This window comes from Rissa tridactyla, chromosome 12 (assembly GCF_028500815.1).
Source record: "Rissa tridactyla isolate bRisTri1 chromosome 12, bRisTri1.patW.cur.20221130, whole genome shotgun sequence".
Lineage (NCBI taxonomy): Eukaryota > Metazoa > Chordata > Aves > Charadriiformes > Laridae > Rissa > Rissa tridactyla.
Genome location: NC_071477.1, coordinates 2,928,455 through 2,948,488, shown reverse-complemented (window position 1 = coordinate 2,948,488; position 20,034 = coordinate 2,928,455). Strand labels below are relative to the sequence as shown.

General features: G+C 47.3%; 1 protein-coding gene across 1 annotated transcript in view; it reads right to left on the bottom strand.

Moving 5' to 3' along the window:
- Positions 1-20,034, bottom strand: part of NTSR1 (neurotensin receptor 1) — a 61,036-nt gene that overhangs the window by 17,157 nt on the left and 23,845 nt on the right. The window contains exon 2 of the mRNA XM_054218416.1: positions 2,361-2,562. Coding sequence (XP_054074391.1) covers positions 2,361-2,562 — 202 coding nt within the window. The remainder of the gene's footprint in view (positions 1-2,360; positions 2,563-20,034) is intronic.

Here is a 20,034-nt window from a genome sequence, read left to right as displayed (position 1 = left end):
GGGGCATTTCCCAGCGCGGTGTTCGGAGATGGGGTGCACTCGGTGGGTCACCTACGGCACGGCCACAGCGCGCTGCGTAGGAAGCATCCCGCGTGAAAAACCGCTGGGAAAAGCTCCTGGAGGTTCTTGGTGCCTTCTCGAGGGATTTCTTTCCTTGTTGAAAATGTGGCCTTGGCCAAAGCGCTTGAGTTACCAAGAGCTTTGCCATGAAAGCTTTCTGCTGTCGACCCCTCCCCATCTAATGTGCACGAGGACTCTCACACTCTTTATCACCACACCGGCATACTTTATTAGATTTTTTTGGGTACTATTTTTGACCAGCTTTTGCTTTACTATTTGTCAGTTTAAGCCACCAGATTCTTTGTTCTTTTCCTCAGCTTATTTAATTAAGCCATCCAGAATTTTGCAGTACAGCTGAGTTTTCTGGGTGCAGGATATTTTATTTAACCTTTGTCTGAACCAAGGTTTTGCAGAAAAAGAAAGGGAATAAAGCGGTATATGCAAGGTTTAAGTTGCCGTTGACTTAATCGTTAGAATGCTGGGCTAGTTTTGCTTTTTCAGAGTCTCTGTGTGTGAGCAGGTCTATTCTTTAGCTTTACATAGCACCAAGCAAAGGCAAAAGAAAAGGACGATGTGTGATTACCCTAAATGTGGTCGTTTGGAAGAATAAAAAAAAAAAAATTGAATCTCTTTCTGTCTTCATCCATGGAGATCAGAGTTCTGTCTAGTTTCTCCATGAAGTTATGAACGCCCGCCCGAGCAGTTCAGAAATGGGCACTTCTGCTCACAGCTGTCGGTGCTGTTTGAGACGTCGCGTGTGCCAACGGGAACCCTTTATTGCACGTGAAATATGGATGACGGTATTTGCCGGCCCCCAAAGGGCCGCAAAATTTAGTTAAATCATATAAACAGCAGCCTTAAAAAATAAAATAAAATTGTACTGCATACTAATTTGGCTTGGGGCAAAAAATGTCTTTTTTAAATATATGGTGATCAGCTGGGTCAGAGTCTGTAAAATATTGGGTGCAATATCTGGTGGGAGAAGGTGAAGTGCAACTCACAGAAAGCTGCACACGGGTCCCTTGGGAACTCTGCTGAGGTCACAGTGAGAGATTTGGCCCCCAGGGAAGGAAATAGATCAGAGTCACCTTAACCCAGAGCCCAACGCTTGGCCTGGGCAGGCGTCACGTGCAGGACAGGAACAGGGGAATTCTGTCACCTCAGACAACACCGCGATCTCCCCTGCCACTGTCTGGCCTCAGGTTTGCAAGTGCGCAGTGGAGTTATTTCTGGGTTATAAAAAATCAGGTGTAAGGGATTACACGAGCAATGTTTTGCTATCGAATTAGTGTTGCTCTCATCAGAGTTTTGAAGAGGAGAAATACTAGGAAGAGTCTGATTTGATCAAAAATATATATTTTTTTAATCTGAGTCATTGGGCCATTTTTTTTTTTCTAACAGAGAGAGGAAAATTGAAATCTGAATTAAAGCTGTGATTGATTGCGAGAAACTCTTTTCTCCCGTGTGTGTATCTTCAGGGGGAAAATGATTTTCCACACACCTCTAATGAAGCAAAAGACACCTTCAGCGCAGCTTCTGCTTTTCCCTTGGGAGGAGGGGAGTGAAAACCACCAACACCGGGTTTCCAACGTCTCTGCTTCTAACAGCTGAGAGGAATTTGCAGATCTAATTTACCATGGGCAATGCCAGTGGGGCTGCGTACCCTGTGCTGTGCCCACCCCAGCTGATCTGCTCAAACCCAGTCCCACAAAACAAGTTGGGGTTTAAAACTACATCAGTCCCCGGGTCACAATCAGAGCCTAAAACCAGCACCCGCCGAAAGAGAGGTGCTCAGGCTGGAGCTGGCCAGAAATAGAAACAGGAAAGCTTGGTATTATCAAGTTGTTTCTATTTCGCAGAACTTGAAATATATTTTTTTGCTTAAATTTGAATTTTTCATTTATCAGCTTCTCCCCCGCTGAGCACAATTAAATAATACTCAAATATCTCTTTAGATTCCTTTCTCTGTATGTTTTTTTTTTTAATCCTTTAAGGTAAGATTAGGACTCAGAAAAATGTCTCTGGGAGAAAAAGAAAATAGTGGAAAATGGATGGTAAAACTCCCTAGAGAACTCTTGGTTCTTGGCTATTTTCCAAAGTCTGGGGCTTTGAGGCAAGAATTGGACAATTTTGGCAAATGTCAAAGCATTTGGAGGCAATTTGGATTTCCAAAAAGAGCAAATTTTCATTTAAAATAGGTTTGGGGTGAAAGCATTTACCAATTTCAACCTATTACACTTCAAATCATATTTACTTAGACACCTCTATCCAGTTACGTGCCAAAATATGTGAATACTTACGTAGGACCCTCACGCCATGCTTCAAGGCTTGGACGCGGCTGGGCTCCATGGACATGCTGAGCATCGTCTGCTGCCCGCCGATGGTGCAGACCTGGTTCTCCTGGGCCGCCTGTTTGAACATGACCATGAGCTGGTTGGCGATGATGGTGTTGAGCACAGAAATGACGACCATGGGGAACACGAAGGAGACGAAAGTGTTGACCTGTGGGGAAAAGATGTGGCGCGGTCAAGGGATGAGAAGGATCGGTGAGGCAGGAGATTGTGTTTCATTTCTCACAGCGACAGAGAAACAGCCTGCAGTGGAAATCTCTTCCCTCCTCTTATTGTGCTGCCTTTGGCTTTTGAAGGCTTATTGCACAGAGGGAAAACTCAACCGCCACTGACATCCATTCATTCACGTGGGTCAACACTCAAAACAGGCAAATTCATTCGCATCCAGTTATGTTGTTTTCCCCTTCCCACTGCAGTTCATTGCCAGAAATGTCTCGACCGAAACACGCCACTGATCTTTTCATCTTGTGAACAGCAGGATGCCGCTTAGCTTTCATTGTGCGTAGCATGACTTCTAAATAACGGTATGTTGAATATTTTTTTTTTTATTATGAGCGCTCCTTGAGATCTTTTTAACTTTCTTTTTTTGTGTTCTGTCCTTTCCTTGTACATTTAATGACAGCATTTTGTTATCTCGTAATTAAATTATCCAATAAACTTTGTGCCCGAAGGGATTAAAATTGATCGGAATAAACAAGCGGAAGTTGTAATGTTTTTAGTACAAATTATTTGATTACTACAGTTTTGATAAAATTAAATGGAGGATCAAATTAAGCAGCGATTGAATCAAGTGGAAGTCACTGTTCGTGTCAAATAAAAGCAGGAAGGCTTTGTGAGGGCCTTGTGGGCTGTCGAGGAACCCGGCTGGAGCTGAGCTTAGGGAACGGCAGCCCGGGGAGGCGCAGGGTTTGCCTACGGCACGGTGGGACGGTGGGGTGCCCTGCTCACCCCCCGCTGCATGGAGGGGCCGGGGGCCCACGGGGCTCCTCCTCTCCGCTCCCCGGCTCAGGACGGGGCTCAGCGCATCACTGAGATGAGAGCGGGACAAAACAAAACCCCCTCAATTCTTGAAAACATCAAAATATTAACAAGAATTAAGCTGTGTGCTGCAAATTGCTGCGGAAGCAATTTTATAAAAAGTGATAAAATGACAAGAAGATAAAACTCCTAAAACCAGTAGGGCACTTTGCCCCCTGGCAGGGTTACAAGGCGCGCTAACTTCTTCCCCAGAGAGCCGGCCGCATATCTTGCACATCGGTGCTCTAAAACACAGGAGCAATCCTGCTCTCCAAGCCAACGCCACGTCCCTCTGCAGCCCGAAAAACCCGGAAAGCCTCATCTACAAAGGGGTGCTCCATCTGCTCGGGTGGAGATGTCTCTTCTCCGCCCGCCCACAGCACCACCACCGCAGCACACAAGCATTCGCCGTACACCCAGTGCCCAGCGTAGATGTGTGGGCTCTTTGCTCTGGAGGGGTTCAAAAGGTGCCGGAGATGAACGCAAAGCTGGAGAAAGAATCCAACCACACCCCCAGGATGCTACAGGGCATCCATAAAAGAAAGAACATAAGCATATGGGGAGCAGGTGCACTGGCAATCAGAAGCACTTAAGTTTCTTTGTTCCTAAATTTGGGAAAGATGCAACTCCTCTTTTGGTGGAGACAGGCGGTGTTGCTGTTGCCAAAGTTTTCTTCAGATGGATGGAGTCTCCATACAGCTTTGAGCTCCAGAGCTCAATGCGTTTCGCAGAAGGACCAGCTGGGTTTCGTCTCTCGCACCCCACATGGGGAGAACATCATCGCTCGTTTATGCTGGGTGATAACCATAGAGCTCCTCTGCGGACTGAGAAAGTTCCTACATATAACTTTGCCCCAGCTATAAAATAGTCTTGCCTAATAGTATTACGCGGAACTCAAAAAGTCTTTTCTGAGCTTTCTTCAAAGGCTTGATTCATTCCATAATTGTATTGTGAAGTCTTTAAAGACCTTGGGAAATTGTCTAGAATAGCACTGACTTTCCCTTTTGTGAATTGTTATGGTAAAAGTGTGAAAACTGCATGCTTTCTATGAAAGGCTATATTTGAAGAATTTTTTCCGTGTCTTGATTTCTACCAAAACTCTCATACAGGTAAAAAAAAATAATCAATATTTTCCCTGAGGCAGAAGGGTTTCATTTCTGGAAAGAATTATTTGCAAACACGAACTCCCGAGGACAGTAACGGCTAGAAAAGCGGTTTCCCCTCCTGCAAACCCTCTGCATTCAGTGGGGTTTTTTTTGTGGCGAGCTGCGTGCTGGGTTGCGCCAGTCCGGACCCTGGCGCACCGTGCGCGTCAGTGCTGTGACACTTCATTCCCAGGTGACTCTGCATGCTGCTGGAGCTGGTGCCTCCAACGCCTCTTCAAAGCCAGTGGAACGTTTCCCACCTGCTCCAGGAGGATCCCAGGGCTACACATTCAAAGGTCTTCAGGGGGAGGGCAACTCGTAGAGGTGTTTAATGGGATTTCTTACAGCACTGAAACTCCTAACATCAGTGGGAATAAAGTGGCTATGGCCATCGGTGAACACTCATGGGAGGCTTTGAGTCCTAATATATCTTTACAGATCACTCTTGCTCCAGGAAGGAGGATCTAGACCGTGTCCAGGTTCATTTTTGACCTGAAAGTCTCAGGCTTTATGTTGGCTTACCATGGAAAGGACAGCTTATGTGATGCCGGCTCTAAATGAATTCTGTATTCAGGCTTGTTTGGATGCACAGGCAGAATGGTCCGGCCGTATCTCTGCTGTCACCAAGTGTGGTTCAGTCTGATTCTCCTCGCCATTAAAACGGATGTGTTTGCATCAGTGCAAATCCACCAGATCCGAGGTTTCTGCTCAGCGCCGTGACGGGCAGCATGAGCGCAGTGCAGAAGCACAAAGCTGTGCATGGAAAGGCTTAGCACTGCCTGCTTTCTAGCGTAAAAAACCCAACACCACAAGCCCTGTGACCGTGTGCTAAATCCTTAGTTAAAAAAAAAAAAAAAAAAAAAAAAGAAAATCCAATACTACAATGTTTGCCACTGGCAGGAGAGAACGAAACACTAACCCACTTCCGTGCTGCTGTCGCTCCTGTAATCAGCGCAGCCCTGAAAGCCATCAGACACCAGGCTGGCGCAGCATCCGTGGGATGGGATTAGTCCTCGGGACCAAATCGTGTTTTGTCTCGTAGAGAAGAGCACCCTTCCCTTCCAGCGCCGCCTGAGCAGTGACACCCGGAGACCCGAATCACTCATCGTCTGTCTCGTCGGGACAGTGACGATGTGGATGAGGTGAGCTCCCAGCAGCAGTCCCTGCTGAGTCCCTGTCCCCAGGAAGGCACGCCTGAGACACCTGATCGCTCGGGGGATGCGAAGGCATGGTGGTGACACCCGCTCTGACTCAGACTGTCCCCAGAGGTGGAACACCTGCACGTCCCCCACGGCAGTGACGCTGACCTTCCCAGCCCCATCTTGGTGGCCGCGGGGGTCCTGCCCTGCCCGGGTGCCGAGCCTTCCTGACTCTCTAACAATGACGCGCTTTTCATCCCAGCTTTCCGGGTACTGCGTCCAGCTCTGGAGTCCTCAGCACAAGAAGGACACGGAGCTGTCGGAGCGGGGCCAGAGGAGGCCCCGGAGATGCTGGGAGGGCTGGAGCCCCTCTGCTGTGGGGACAGGCTGGGAGAGCTGGGGGGGTTCAGCCTGGAGAAGAGAAGGCTCCGGGGAGACCTTCCAGCCCCTTCCAGTCCCTCACGGGGCTCCAGGAAAGCTGGGGAGGGAATCTTTTATCAGGGAGTGGAGCGATAGAATGAGGGGGAACAGTTTTAACCTGAAAGAGGGGAGATTTAGATGAGATCTCAGGAAGAAATTCTTTGCTGTGAGGGGGGTGAGCCCCTGGCCCAGGTTGCCCAGAGAAGCTGTGGCTGCCCCATCCCTGGAGGGGTTCAAGGCCAGGTTGGACGGGGCTTGGAGCAACCTGGGCTGGTGGGAGGTGTCCCTGCCCAGGGCAGGGGGGCTGGAACTGGATGATCTTCAAGGTCCTTTCCAATCTAAACCGTTCTATGATTCTCCGATTCTCTATGATTTTCTTAGCCCTCTGTTGCCAAAGGTGATTTTAATTCCAGCTGAAACATGAAGCATTAGAATTACGCAGGGTTTTGCTGGACACAGAGACAGAGCAAATCTGGGGGTGAGGCTTCATAAGCTCATGAGAAGACAAGTGGAAATTTACGGAAATTAAGTCACACTTCTGGAAGGCAAAAAATGCAGTTATCAGCCTCTCTCGGTCAGCTCAACAAAAATCAGTCTTTGCGTGACACTGGAGAATTCAGCATGACGTGAGTTTTCTTCTTCCTTCCAAACAGGAGTGTGGGAGAGACACAGGGGAAGGGACCAGAAAAATCAAGTGGCACAAAAGCAGAAGCCTGTTCTTGGGTTTGTGACTCTTCCTGAATCTTTTGTATGGAAAACTGCTCCCCCGGCTCTGCTGAGCTCCATGCTGACGTGATTTCCTTTTGCCAAGTCGTACGGCAAATTATTTGGCTGCTGTGGTTTCCCTGGGTTACCACTAAAAGCAGACATCAGCTCGCTCGCAATGGTGATGGAGAAGATGAGCGTGTAACTTCGTGGAGGGAATCCCCAGAGGGCTTAAACGAGTCCCGTAAATCAGAAGTTTTGCAAAGGTTTATTCTTTTGTCCTCTAAAGTGACTTCTGGAGGAACAGGGACTCAGAGGCCACTTTGGAAGAAGATGATTTTTCCGTCCCTCCTACAAGCCCAGACTTTTGTCTTGCATGTATCTGAAGGGGAGGAGGGGAAATATTACATGTTACAGGCATTTACAGGTCACCTTCGCTCCCAGTAAAACCAATTACCTGAGCCACCTACAGCTGACTGCTCCCACGGTCCGTCAGCGCGTGGCTTTGGAGGGGCCTGCTAATAAGTGCTTGTAGATGCTTTACAAGGTCTTGGAGCACCTAAGTGGTTAAAAGTAAAAAAACAGGCTAAAGGCTCTTCCTGGAGATACAGTAGCAAGTTAAACACCTCCACTGAAAGTTATTTATCATAAAAAAAGCCGAGAACCAGAACTATTCGTAATACTTTCATTGACAGAGTTTTGATGAGAAAGCGTTTCTTTACTGACATTGTACAAGCTTTTTGAATTTCTGCCTTGTGTTTTCCCACAAGCCAGCCTTTTTTCTAAGTAAGTAAATAAAGTCCCATGAAGCCAACGGCGGGTGAGGAGCCGGTGGCCGCGGCAGCACGGCGTGGTTCATCCCGCGCAGCAGCAGCCGGGATCCCCCACCAGCAGGAGCAAGACCCCCGGGGCGGAGGTGGGGGGCAGCTGAGATTTAGGGACAGTTTTAGCTCTGGGTTATGACATCGGTTTTGTGGCAGAGACCAGAGATGTCCCTTCGTTGCCTGATAAATGAGGTGACAGCAGAGCCAAGTTCTTGGTCTCTGTCAGTGCCACGTCTCTGGAGTCACGGCCCCTTCCAGCAGTGGGCTGGGATGCTCAGAGCCATTCTCCCCCCTTCCGCCTTGGGGATGTGAGAAGGACAATTAAAATGGAGAGGAGAAATGTGGATGATGGTGAGCTGGTAAATCCTCACCTGGAGTGACTAAGCTTCTCTCATACTTCATTTCCCCGCGGCACGCCTGCCTGCCGGCTGGGAGATGCTATGAAACGGCTGTCAGCCTCCCCGTTTGCTGCTGGGGAGGATTTCTCACCGCAGAGACCCTCCTCCGGTCCAGCCACCCCTTGAGGGCATGCCTGGGGAGATGGCTGAGAAACCCAAAAGGGGCTGTAAACTATCTCAGGAGGAGATTTGTCTCTGCTGGTTCCCTGGAAGCGATGATGGAGAGGACCGGGGATGCAGGGTATCGTTTGATTCGTGGCTTTGAGCAAATCAATTAAACCACATAGCTGGGATTTAACAATCTACCACATTCTGCTTCACCTCATTTCCAATGGAAATGAAAAGTAAATTATCCTCCCCCTGACTGTGGAGGCAGTATTGTTAGCATATGTCAATCAGAAAAGCACATTCTGCTACATCAACATTCGGCTGCCAAAAAATCTTATTTGACTAAATGTACTTTACAAAATTACCAGTTATCTCACTCAGTGGCCGGAATTAGCTTTTTTTTAACCACCCAGTGGATAATTTCAGCCTTTAATATGCACAGTGCCGCATTCCTGGACACGGCAACCTGTGGAAGACAAAGCAGCAAGGGGAAAGGCACATGGCGTTGGCATGCCAAAAGGAGCATTTGGCAATGGCACTCGTGTTTGATGTTCACAGGATGCATCTGACGAAAAATCCAAAGGTTTTTTTCCCCCGTAAAAAAAAAATTTACCATCTAATTAAACCCCATCTTTGCATAGCTTTCCAAATTTCCATGCCAAGTATCTCGCGGTTATCCGCTGAATGCCATTCCTGAGATGCAACAGGGCAGGAGAGGTCTGCGTTTGTGAGCGATGGAAGAAAACAACAATGGCCTTTGTAGCCAGTATCTGGTACGGGGAGGAATGTGGAAGCCAAAAAACTGCAGCCTAGGAAGGAAATTCAGCTCTTGTGGAAATTTTTGAGGAATTTTATTAATTTCAGAGTGTATTAGAATTAGATTTTAGAAGAAAATCTGTCTAATCTTTCCCCTCTCTGATCATTTATTTAGTAAATATCTAAATTTGCAGATTCAAGGAGGAGGCTTAAAAAGAGTATGTAAGTGAGAGAATAAACTGAGGAATGTGAAATGCTGGAGTGGGTATCCAGCACTACGGGGCACCTGTACTGCAGGATAGGGGTGCCAGGCCTTATCTCGGGTGAGGGCAACCTGGTGTGGGAACACAAATCCTGGATAAGTAGGAATAGGGCCAGGCGCTGAAGCCTGTGCGTCGAGCTGGAGCTCTAACAGCGTACTTGAGCAGCAGCTCGGTCTTTACACGTTGCCGGTTTTAACTCCGGCAGGTTTGCCTGTCACGTTTTATTTCTGTGGCTGCTGTCCCAAGCAGCCCTGACAGCGCGACGCGGTGTGACGTGGCCGTCACCCTCGGGCGGAGGCTGTCCGGTGACCCGGACGGGTAGCGCTGGGCGCCCTGGGCAGGCTCGCTTGGTGGCTGCACGCGCGTATGGTCGGATCCTGCATCCCTGCCAGGTCCCCTCGCAACCGCCCGACAGCGCGACACAAACCACGCTGCCTTGGGAGAAATGTCCCTCCTCTTGCCTTGTCACCAGGAACAACATGTGAATATCTGATAGAGATCCAGGGGATGGGACATTATATCCCATCATTAACTTGAATGGCCAAAGACAAGATATCAAAATCCAACTACTATTTTCTTTGTAAAACATGCTGAGAAATGGCCACAAAAGCCTCTGGTTGTTATCATACCATAAACCCTGTACCTCTTCTACCCAGCTATAGGTGAGTATGGATGCCATACATCTTATCCAAGGTAACCGAGGGTGGTGGCGTGAATTGCTCTCACCTCCTCCCCAGGAGCTCCCCTGTCCGTCCCCGGGAGCGGGAAGTGCAGAGCAGAGATTGAGGAGCACCTTGCCCCTGCCCCAGCCAGGCCTTCTCAAAAGCGTTAAATATCAAACCCAGACATTTCACATAAAGGTTACGGTGATGTGGAACATCGCTCACAGGCACAGGTGTCTGATGTCAAAATGTTACGATCAGCTACGAATTACAGAAGCAAACCTTGAAGCTAGGACACAGGGGACGACGGACGGCAGTCACAAGCAGCTAAACCTCTGGGAGTCGGGGCAGTGACGCGGGTGTGAGCCCCACCTAAACACAGAGAGGAGCGGGACATCAAAGGCGTGTCATTTGGGGAAAAAGAAAAAAAAGAAGAGCCTCAAACACAGGCGCATCTTGCCCAATCCACCTCTGATTCAATAACTCAGCTGTGACAGCGGCATCACCCACAGGAGCTTGAATTGGCCAAACCCTGTATTTTAGAGCCCGACAGGAATTTTCTACGTGTTTTGGACGGGGTCTGGGAATAGGGGACTGCAGTGCTGTTGCTCAGGTGAAGAAAGAGAGCACACAGGTCTGAAGATAAACTATCAGATGGATCTGATGGATGGTCCCAAGACACCGGACCAGGTCCTGTCCCCATGATGCTACTGCCCTGCCCCCATTAGAGTTAATAAGACTGATAATTAATTGCATAGCAAGGACATGTGAGTCTCTGCTGCTGACACATCCGTTTACATTTATCCTTACTCACTACAGGAAAACCCATGGAAAGACAACTCAGAGGACAACGCAAAAGACCTGTGCGTGAGCCCTGGCTGCTTGCTTCTATTAAGACATTTCAGGTTTTGTATTCGGTAGACATTTATATCAGAAGAAAATGCGTGTTGCTACAAGGCTTACGGTGACAACACGCACTGCTTGCAGTCTGCGCTGTGCTTTGGGATCTGCAAGGTGCAAGTACCTGCAACCTACTGCAAAACAGGACTTGTTTGGTACAACATGGTGATGCACAGGAACCACTGGCAGGCTAACGGTCCTCCTCTCTCCGTGCTGGCTGGATGCCTCCCGTGTTGTCTCCAACTGGCTGGCACCAGACACGAACCCTTCCAAAGGGCTTAATTTAGCTCTAGCATTGCGATTAGGAGGAGGATCTGCTTAAAAACCGTTTTCATTAGTGTTTTGTGTTTGCTCCAGAGTTGCGATGTTCTCCTGGTAACATGCTTTCTCTCTTTAGATCCATGGCCATCACGAGAGACTGACCAGTCAGCAGGGATTAAGATATTAAGAATAACCAACGTGCAGCATTTTCAATCCTGTGTGCGGTCCCACACTGATGAACTATAATGGATATGCAGAGCCGCTAATGATCTTGAGAAGTTAAGTTAATCACATACTCTGCAGGAGTTAATCAGATACAGAACAGATGGAAATAAATTGCATACTGACAAAAAAAATCCATCATATCTCTATGGCAAAAACATTCCACCAGCATTCCCATTCATAAATCTCCCTCCATGGAGAAATCATTTGTTCATAAAAAACAATATCTGATGCAGAACAACTTAAATGGGTCTCTTGCTCTTGATGGGTTGGCAAAGATGTCAGAGCACTGAGTGATGGTGGCATTCCTGAGCCCGACTGGGTACCCGAAGAGATCATTTAACCTCATTTCTATGCATAGTTACAATCCTCTGCCCTAAAGTATTTCCAGATTTCTCATAAGTAATAGCAAAAAGGTATGATTCATATATAAGCGTTTGATATAAAGCTTATCATTCCTAATTGTACACAAGGGTAATACCTAAGTATCAAACTCCCTGGGGATCCCAGAGCTCTTCATTACCTTGCTAAATGCCAGAAAACCACCTTCATTATAACTATTCATAAGAGAAAACATCCTCCTCTCCCGGTCTTTGGGACACCGGTCTCAAACCTGAATGGTTCTTCTGGTTCCAGCTCCCAAAGAGAGAGAAAAGCTGTGAAATTCAGGAAATCCTGGAAATAATGGACTGGAGAATGGGCAAATAGGAAGGTTTTAAGGCTTGCCACTGTGTGTTGCAGAATGCCTTGTTGTACATCATGGATATCCAGCTTTATCACTCGATAAAACTAAAGGATAAAAGAATGTTTATTTAGAAAAATGTAAAACAAAATGTAAAAAAAATAAAAATCCCAACCCCAAACAAGAAAACCCCAAATCCTCACTAGGATTACGCTTCATGAAGATGGTGAAGATGGGTTTGGGGGACTTGTACATCTCACTTCAGTTAATCTAGGCCTCCTCCCACTGATTTAAGAGGGATATCTGGAAGGTTAAATGGAAGGGTTCTGGCCCAGGATGGCTGTTGAGTCCCCATACCTGGTGAGGGAGGGAGGAAGAAGTGACAGAGTAACAGTGATGGTCCTCCATCATGTCATCATTAACCTGAAAGCTTCAACTCTTCCCTCCTTCCTCCTTTAGGAAATCCTCCTTCTTAATTTCCTGAGACTGGGTACATTGAACTACAAGGTAAATTAATTAAATTTACCCAATTTTGCTTGCAAAAAAGAATAAAGTCAATTTATGTGCTGTCAGTTGACTGGCCTGAGCTTTGTTCCTCAGACCTAGTTATCCATAACACTATTTAGGGCAATATTTTTGGCTGAACAAAAACTCACTGAATAATATTCCTGATTTTCCCTTTTGAACAGGCAGGTCTTTGTTACCATTTCACCCTCACCCTCCCCAGCAGCTATATTCTACTGAAGGGGAAATAATATTTCAGCTTCAAATGACAGGTTGGAAATATGCTTTAAATAATTTACCAGTGCAGTTGGATTTCATTTCTCGCTATCTGCTGGTATTTTGGTTCCTACTTGTTTTTGCCAAAGGGATATTGCCCATCGCCTATCACAAAATATTTCATTTTTCTCCAGTTCTGCTGCTTGTCAGCCCTCTAAATAATTTAATAAATGCTCATACAGTGCCTAAAGCTCCTGACGTCTGAGTAATCCTAATCCAGATTTCGCAGTTATTTTGTGTCTATCTCCTTTTCCACAGGGCACTGCACAAGCCGTGGGGGCTCACGTGGTGGATGTTCATCCAAAGAAAGTGCCTCCATGGCTTGGTGCTTCCCCTGGTGCGGGCCGATGCTGTCTGTTGGGGGTAGCTAATGCCGTCCTTGTTAAAACCAAGAAAATCATCCTCTTTCCTATCCCGTTAGCCACAACTGCAAGCGCTCAGCACATCGATGCTCCTGATGGGTGGGTTCTGCAGCCTGGGACGGGTGAGGGGTGGCAGCCACTGCAGCCTTAACGAGAGGGCAAGACTACACGTGTGTCTTAGGGCTGTATCCCCATGTGCAAACACATCACAGCAGCTGATTTCACGAGCCGATACCCGGATCCTCGCGTCTCTAACATCTGCTTGTTATTCCATACTTCGTCAGTTCATGCTTGGGGTAGTTGTTGTCATAGAATCATAGAGTCTTCAGGGTTGGAAGGGACCTTTGAGATCATCGAGTCCAACCATACACATACCAAAAAAAACCCCAAACCCAAACCAAAACAAAAAAACAAAAAAAAAACAACCAAAAACCCCAAACAAACACAACCAACCTACAATCTCTACCACTAGTGCATGGCCTGAAGTGCCAAATCTAGACGTTTCTTAAACACCTCTAGGGATGGTGACTCAACCCCCTCCCTGGGCAGGCTGTTCAGTGCCTGACCACTCTTTCAGTAAAGTAATTCTTCCTAATATCTAACCTAAACCTCCCCCGCCGCAGCTTCAGACCATTTCCTCTGGTCCTGTCATTATTCACCTGGGAGAAGAGGCCAACACCCACCGCTCTACACCCTCCTTTCAGGGAGTTGTAGAGGGCAATGAGGTCTCCCCTCAGCCTCCTCTTCTCCAAGCTAAACATGCCCAGCTCCCTCAGTCTCTCCTCATACGACTGAGACTATTCCTGAGCTGGTGGGAGGTGTCCCTGCCCAGGGCAGGGGGTGGACTAGATGATCTTTAAGGTCCCTTCCAGCCCGAACCATTCTGTGATTCTGTGATTCTGTGATTCTATTCTGCATGGATGTTCTCTCACAGAGCATCTCAAAAAAAGAATCAAACCACGGAGACAGTCAATTATTCCCTCAGCTTTTCTTGTTCTGGGAATATTGAGTCATTTCAGGCCTGATAATCAAAACGGACGGCTTGCGCCTACATCGGCATGAAGTCACTTGCAGGGAGCAGGGCAGCCTGGGGATTTCTACTCGGTGTTTTGTGAGTAAAATAAAGCGAAAGGTGTAAGCATGGAAGTCTAATAAGCAAAGATTTCTAACTGCGAAGAGCAGTAAAGAGTTAAATCCAGCGGTGTTTGCTTTCTTTCTTCCCACACTCCCTTGGTAGACGGCTCATGACAGAGAAAGATGTGGGTCTGCTCTGCTCACACAGCGACTGTTAAAATTCAGCTTTATGCTCGGCTCGTGGCAGCTCCGCAGCCGCGAGGAGCCGGGTGACGGGGTCCCCTCTGGGTCGGGCAGGGGGTCCCACGTCGGGGCCAGAGCCTGGGTGTGCAGGGCAGCCCTGACCCCCCTCTCCTGCCCTCCGTGGGGGACAAAGCGGGATGCAGCCAGCAGCTGGATGACAGGCAAGCACACACTCATTAGAGCGAGGGCGCAGGCTAATTAATAAATCAGCTCCAACCCCCAGGACGATACTGAACATTTTAGAGACTTCGCTATAAACCAAGCCAGCCACCGAAGCTTTCAGCCTGATGCACGCAGCACTCACACTACAGAAGTATTTAGAGGAGAGTTAATTTAGAAAAAAAAAAAAAAAAACAACAAAGGGAAAGAACAAATCATTCTCCTACTGAAAACCACATTGGTCCTGGACCCGGTTTTGCACGTTCTCCAGGTGGAGAGGTGGAGGTGGATCAGGGTAAGAGGTGCTACAGGTGTCCGAGAGACAAGTGAGATCACGGCAAAGAATGATTTATCTGCCAAATTATGTTTCAGGATCAAATTTTCTGAAGCTATTTGTAATATTTCACATATGCTGAAAAGTCACATTAATATAACTGGTAAAATAACAGCTTGTCTGCTTAAAATAATTAGTAGTTGACAAACGGGCTGAATTTTAAATCCATGAGGAGCTTTGGTTAGCACTAATAAATGTTGATTAAGGTAGCAATTAAAATCTAACAATCTCTCTGGGGGTCTGAACTTTAAAGCTGAAGTTTGGAACACTCCTCAATTGACAGAGAAAACGCTACAGTTCCTCCCCGAGTTGCATTATTAAGCTGTGGCAGTGCGGATCTTTTGTCTTTATTTTTTTTTCCAGTTTCCCCAAATCCATTGGAGCCTAGAGCAGTGCCTCATGGCCAGGGGCGGCCACCAGCACCCATCCCGGTCTAACATCTGATCGACACAAAAACCTCGGACATTTAGCGGCGTGAGGTTTTAGCTTTCTCTCGAGTGAGTTAATGCTGAAAGACCCTCTTGAAGTCCCTATTTCCATGACGGTCCTTCCCAGGAGGCGGTACCTGTCCCTCTTCTCATCAGGCTTTGAAGTGGGCTGGAGAGATCTCCATCTCTCCTTCAAGATGTTCTCCTGCTTCGGAAATGGAGCTGACCTCTTGACAACAAGCAAGGTCAAGTAGGGCTGAGCGTGCGCTCCGCTCCCCTACACCCCCCTCCTGCTGCTCTGAGAGACCCGGCTACGCATCTCTTCATCAGGGTGACTGGATGAGCTACCAAGGAGAAGTCTCGACCAGGGAGTGTCTTGAGGAAGACTAAAATTATCTCCAAGAGACCAAGGCAAACCAAGAAGCACATTTTTGTTTATGGACTTGTTTCACTGATTTATCATCATGGGACTCTTCGTGAAGGTCTCGGGTTCTTTATGATCTTACTAAACCCGAGAAAATTTCAGTCACTTCCCTGCAGTCTTCTATTTTCGAAGGAGGAAAGCGCATTTGTATTTCACAGAGCACCTCTTTTATGCTGGCCAAATCCTTTTGGTTTTTTTTCACTCTTGCTGTGGGCAAGGCATAAATCTAACACAAAACCAGATTTGTCTTTCTCCCTTTATCACACACTAGCTGCGTGTCCTCCATTAATTACATTTCATCCCCCGATTCATAATCTGAATGCCAGCGGGACAAAAATAGGAATACAGTGTCGATTGGGAGCGACTTGGGCCTCCCGCGCTCCTGGCGTGAATGGGAGCGCGTTGGTACGTCTGCCTTTGTTGGGCAGCTTTAATTGCCAGACGTGTCGTTATATTGTTATGTTACAGTCCAGTTTTTCAGGTCTGTCCCTGCCGACTTTGGGAGCAGCTGAAATAAGGTCCTTTTCCTCTAGGGTTATTGAATCGTAGTCACATCGTAGTCACCGTCTTCAAACCCAGGGGCGGTTCCTGGGGGAGAGCTGGGAGGTCAGAAGGAAGCCGTGTCCCCTTCGCCTCCCACAGCTCCTACCCAGGACGGTGGCTGCTGCTTCCTCCTCCTCCTGCCCCAGCATCAGCGGCAAAGGACATCGTCACCGCATGCAAACCAGCCTCCATCCTCCACAGCTTCTCATTTTGGAAAGGCCCTTTAATAATCTGCATAATTTTTCGGTGCTTTCTCAGCCCAGCCTGCGCAACCTGACTGTGGCTGTTGGTTTCTCTGCAGCTCCGTGTGTTCCCCAGTACATTTGCTGAGCCCATGCATTGCTAAGGATATTTACAGCAAGAGAGAGACAGAGAGCTGAGGATGTGAAGTGCTGGAGGAGGAAAGGGAAGAAATGTGTCCAGAGGGTGGAAAAAAAAGCCCATTCACGCTCAGTCGATATGTCTATCACTTTTTTTTTTTCTTTTCTCTGTTGTAAGGATGAAATACAAATGGCTCGGATAAATGCAGAAAGGGACAAAAATGAAAGCATGGTAGCTGGAGATGCTCGGAGCTATTTTTTTTTCAAAGGAAGCTCGAGAGCTGGGTGCGATTGTGCATTTACTTTTGAGTGAGCAATTTCCATGCCTAGAGCTTTGAGATAGGCTGCTCTCCGTGCCAGGTGGATGCAAGGGTTGAACCAGCCGGGAACTGGAGCTGTAGTGGGGCATGAAAGACAACGGTGAGCGTTGGCTTGGCTGGCTCAGCGCTGCAATAGTGGGGCTCTCGGGAAAACAGCATCTGCTGCAAGAGGTTCCCAGGTGGACACGGTCATCCTGGACATCTCCATCCACAGCCAACACCAGCTTTCACAAGTAGGGCTATTAAAGCTGGCTGAGATGGGTCTACCCGTGCTGTGATGGGTGCTCCGGGATGCTGTGGAGACATCACCTTGGGTCTCCAAACATTATTGCATGGGAAACCATGAGCTCCCTAAGAGAAACCGGGGTGGTTACTCATGCACAGACTTCCAGACTACTTAAAAGGGCCTATTTATTATTTTTACAGTAATACTATGCACTCTGCTGCTCTTACTGTAGAATTACAGGTGTCAACCTGAGGAGGTGTAGGGGGGGAGCATGTTTTTGGAGAAAAGTCATTTTGCCAGGGAGATGAGACAAACAGAGGGTCTGCAGAGAGACCTGGCCTCTCCAAGGAGCACAGAGGAGCTACAGGTTTCAGAGCGCTGACCTGCCGCCTCACAAAACCATGAAGGTAAATGAGCAGGTAAATGCACATACGGGAGGGAGAGTATGGAAGTGTGTGTCGGCTCAAGTGGTGAGCAAGGAAAGGTGGTAGCAGAGAGAGAAATCCTAAATCTAGCGTAGCTAGAGAGGAAAGACGGTATGAGAGCTGCCCTTTCCTGGTGACAACGTCTCTGTTGGCTAATTAAAACCCACCACATTGAACAGGTCAGGTCCCAATGAGCTGCAGGTCCAAAGCCTAATTGGACAGCTGGAGGGCCACTGTAACCCCAAACCTGCACAGTCTTTTAGAAAATGATCCCAAGGTAAAACATATCAAGAAGGTTATGGGTCTCTACTGCAAACCATACCAAAGACAAGTCTTGACTGCATTTCCGTTTCTCAAAATGGATTTTCTTTTTTTTTGAAAGTAAAGTGCAAAGTGAACATGTGGGGCCAAACGCTATGGGATAAGACTGCAAATGAGACTGATAGGCCAAGCGTCAGATTTGTTTCTGGTGTAGCTGCTGAGGAGCCATTACTGAGTACAGTCTTTATGCAACCCACACAGTTTTAAGGCATAATGCAGCAACCAGAAGACTGGCACGAGGAAGATGCTTTGCCTGTGAGTTGGTTTCTTTTCTGTTATAAATTTCTTTGGACCTTTCCCCAAAGCATCTGGCTGTAGCCAGCACTTGAGATCGGCTAAAACTCCGATGGATGAAGCAAGTCTGAGGTGCTGGGTTAATTAACTCCTTGGATACCATATGGAGCCAGGGCTGCCTGCAAAGATATAAATGGCTGTTCCTTAAATTAAGATTCTGATTGCAGGTTTAGAAAAATCTCTAGCTATTTCCTCATGGCAGTTCACACTCCTGTATAGCAATCTGCAGCCTGTTAACAGTATGGTTGTTTTTCAGATTTACCTTTCTCAAAACCACAAGGGTCTGTGGAAGAATGGCTGAAAACATTGACCTAGAAGCTGGAGCAGAAATCGGCTTCCAGTGTCCTGGCTTCTGCAATGCAAGCATCGGGAGCTAAATCTCTGCAGATACCCAGCAACTCTTGGTCCTGCTCAAGGATCTGAGCGTGGTTGCTGACAACATCATCCTCTGCTCACAGAGAAGTTGCAGCTGATGTTGCCGGCACTTGCTTACGCTGGCCTTTGCCATGCGTTAACTAAAATAATTTCCTTCTCAAGCACGAGAATTTCAGTGCAAAAATCACTGCTTTGATGCCTAAGGCAGGCTTCCCGGACACAAGAGTCAGTCTCAGACGGAAACCATTCCTCTCCAAACAGTTATGGAGGCAGAGTCCTTGCAGAAGAGGAGGTGATTTAGCAAGATGAAATAATCACAGTGTCACGAATGCAACCAGGATTTCCCTGTTAATTACCTCACTGGTTAATTAAGGGGCCATTTTTTTATTAAAATTAATTCTCATCTTGTAAAATACATGGCTTAAAAAGGGGATAGTACAGAAGTGTTTATCACTGATGCCCTAAGATGCTAATTTCCCAATGTTATGACTTGTAATCGAGATTAATTTTCTCTGACTTATCCTCTAAAGGAAAGACTTTACACCAGTTTTGACATTTAAATTACCTTAGATTTGCAAGTCCAATATTGTCATAAATATTCATGGCCAAGAATTGAGTATTTAGTCTTTAATTTTTTTAATTTTTAATTCACTACTGAAAGCTGGCTTCAGAACAGGCGCAGAGAAATGAAGCACCTTTTATATGGAGCCCTGGGAGCGTCTGGCTTTGCTACCCCAACACTCAACCGACACATTACGTTCCTGTTTGACGCTGCTGTTGAACATCCCATACACCAAAAAATGCGAGGGTGACATCATCCTTTGACCGTTTTCTTTACTTCTATTTGCGAAAAGCTACTTTTACGTAGAAGTTACTGGAGAGCGTGCCGTTGTTTTTGCGTATGTCATGTCTGTTACTGCATGAAACGAGGCAAGGTCAGCGCAAACCGGGAGAGCAGATCTCCGGGCATCGCCGTGCCTGGTCTCTCCTCTGGGGCGGGCAGAGCATTTAGGCTTCCGCAGTTACACAAACAGGAGATGCTTGACGTGCCCCGGCTGCCGTCCCTGTGCACACAAACCCCAGCTGGGCACGGGCGAGATGCCTGCTGGAAAAAGATGCCCGGGGATTTGGGAAAAAATGCCTTTTTGGTACTTTCTGGCTTTTAGCCTGTGCATGGAGAGATCAGTGAGATGAAGAAAAGCTACTACAAGAGGATAGAGCCCGCAGATGCTCACGTGCTGCAGAAAAACCTCAAAGCCCCTTGTCTTGGCCAGACGCAGATGTGCAAAAGACCAAAAACTGAACAAAACCCCAACGAACGCTTTCTCGCACTTGCTTGTCGCCACATAAGGAAAGAAAGGCCTCTTGATTTTTTAATTTTTTTTTACTCCACCCCTTCACCCCCTCCATTTTTTTTTCTTGACCTCTCTCCAACAAAATGCAATGGTTCTTCCAAGGATTTTCCAATCATGTTTGGGGTTGGGTTTGTTTGG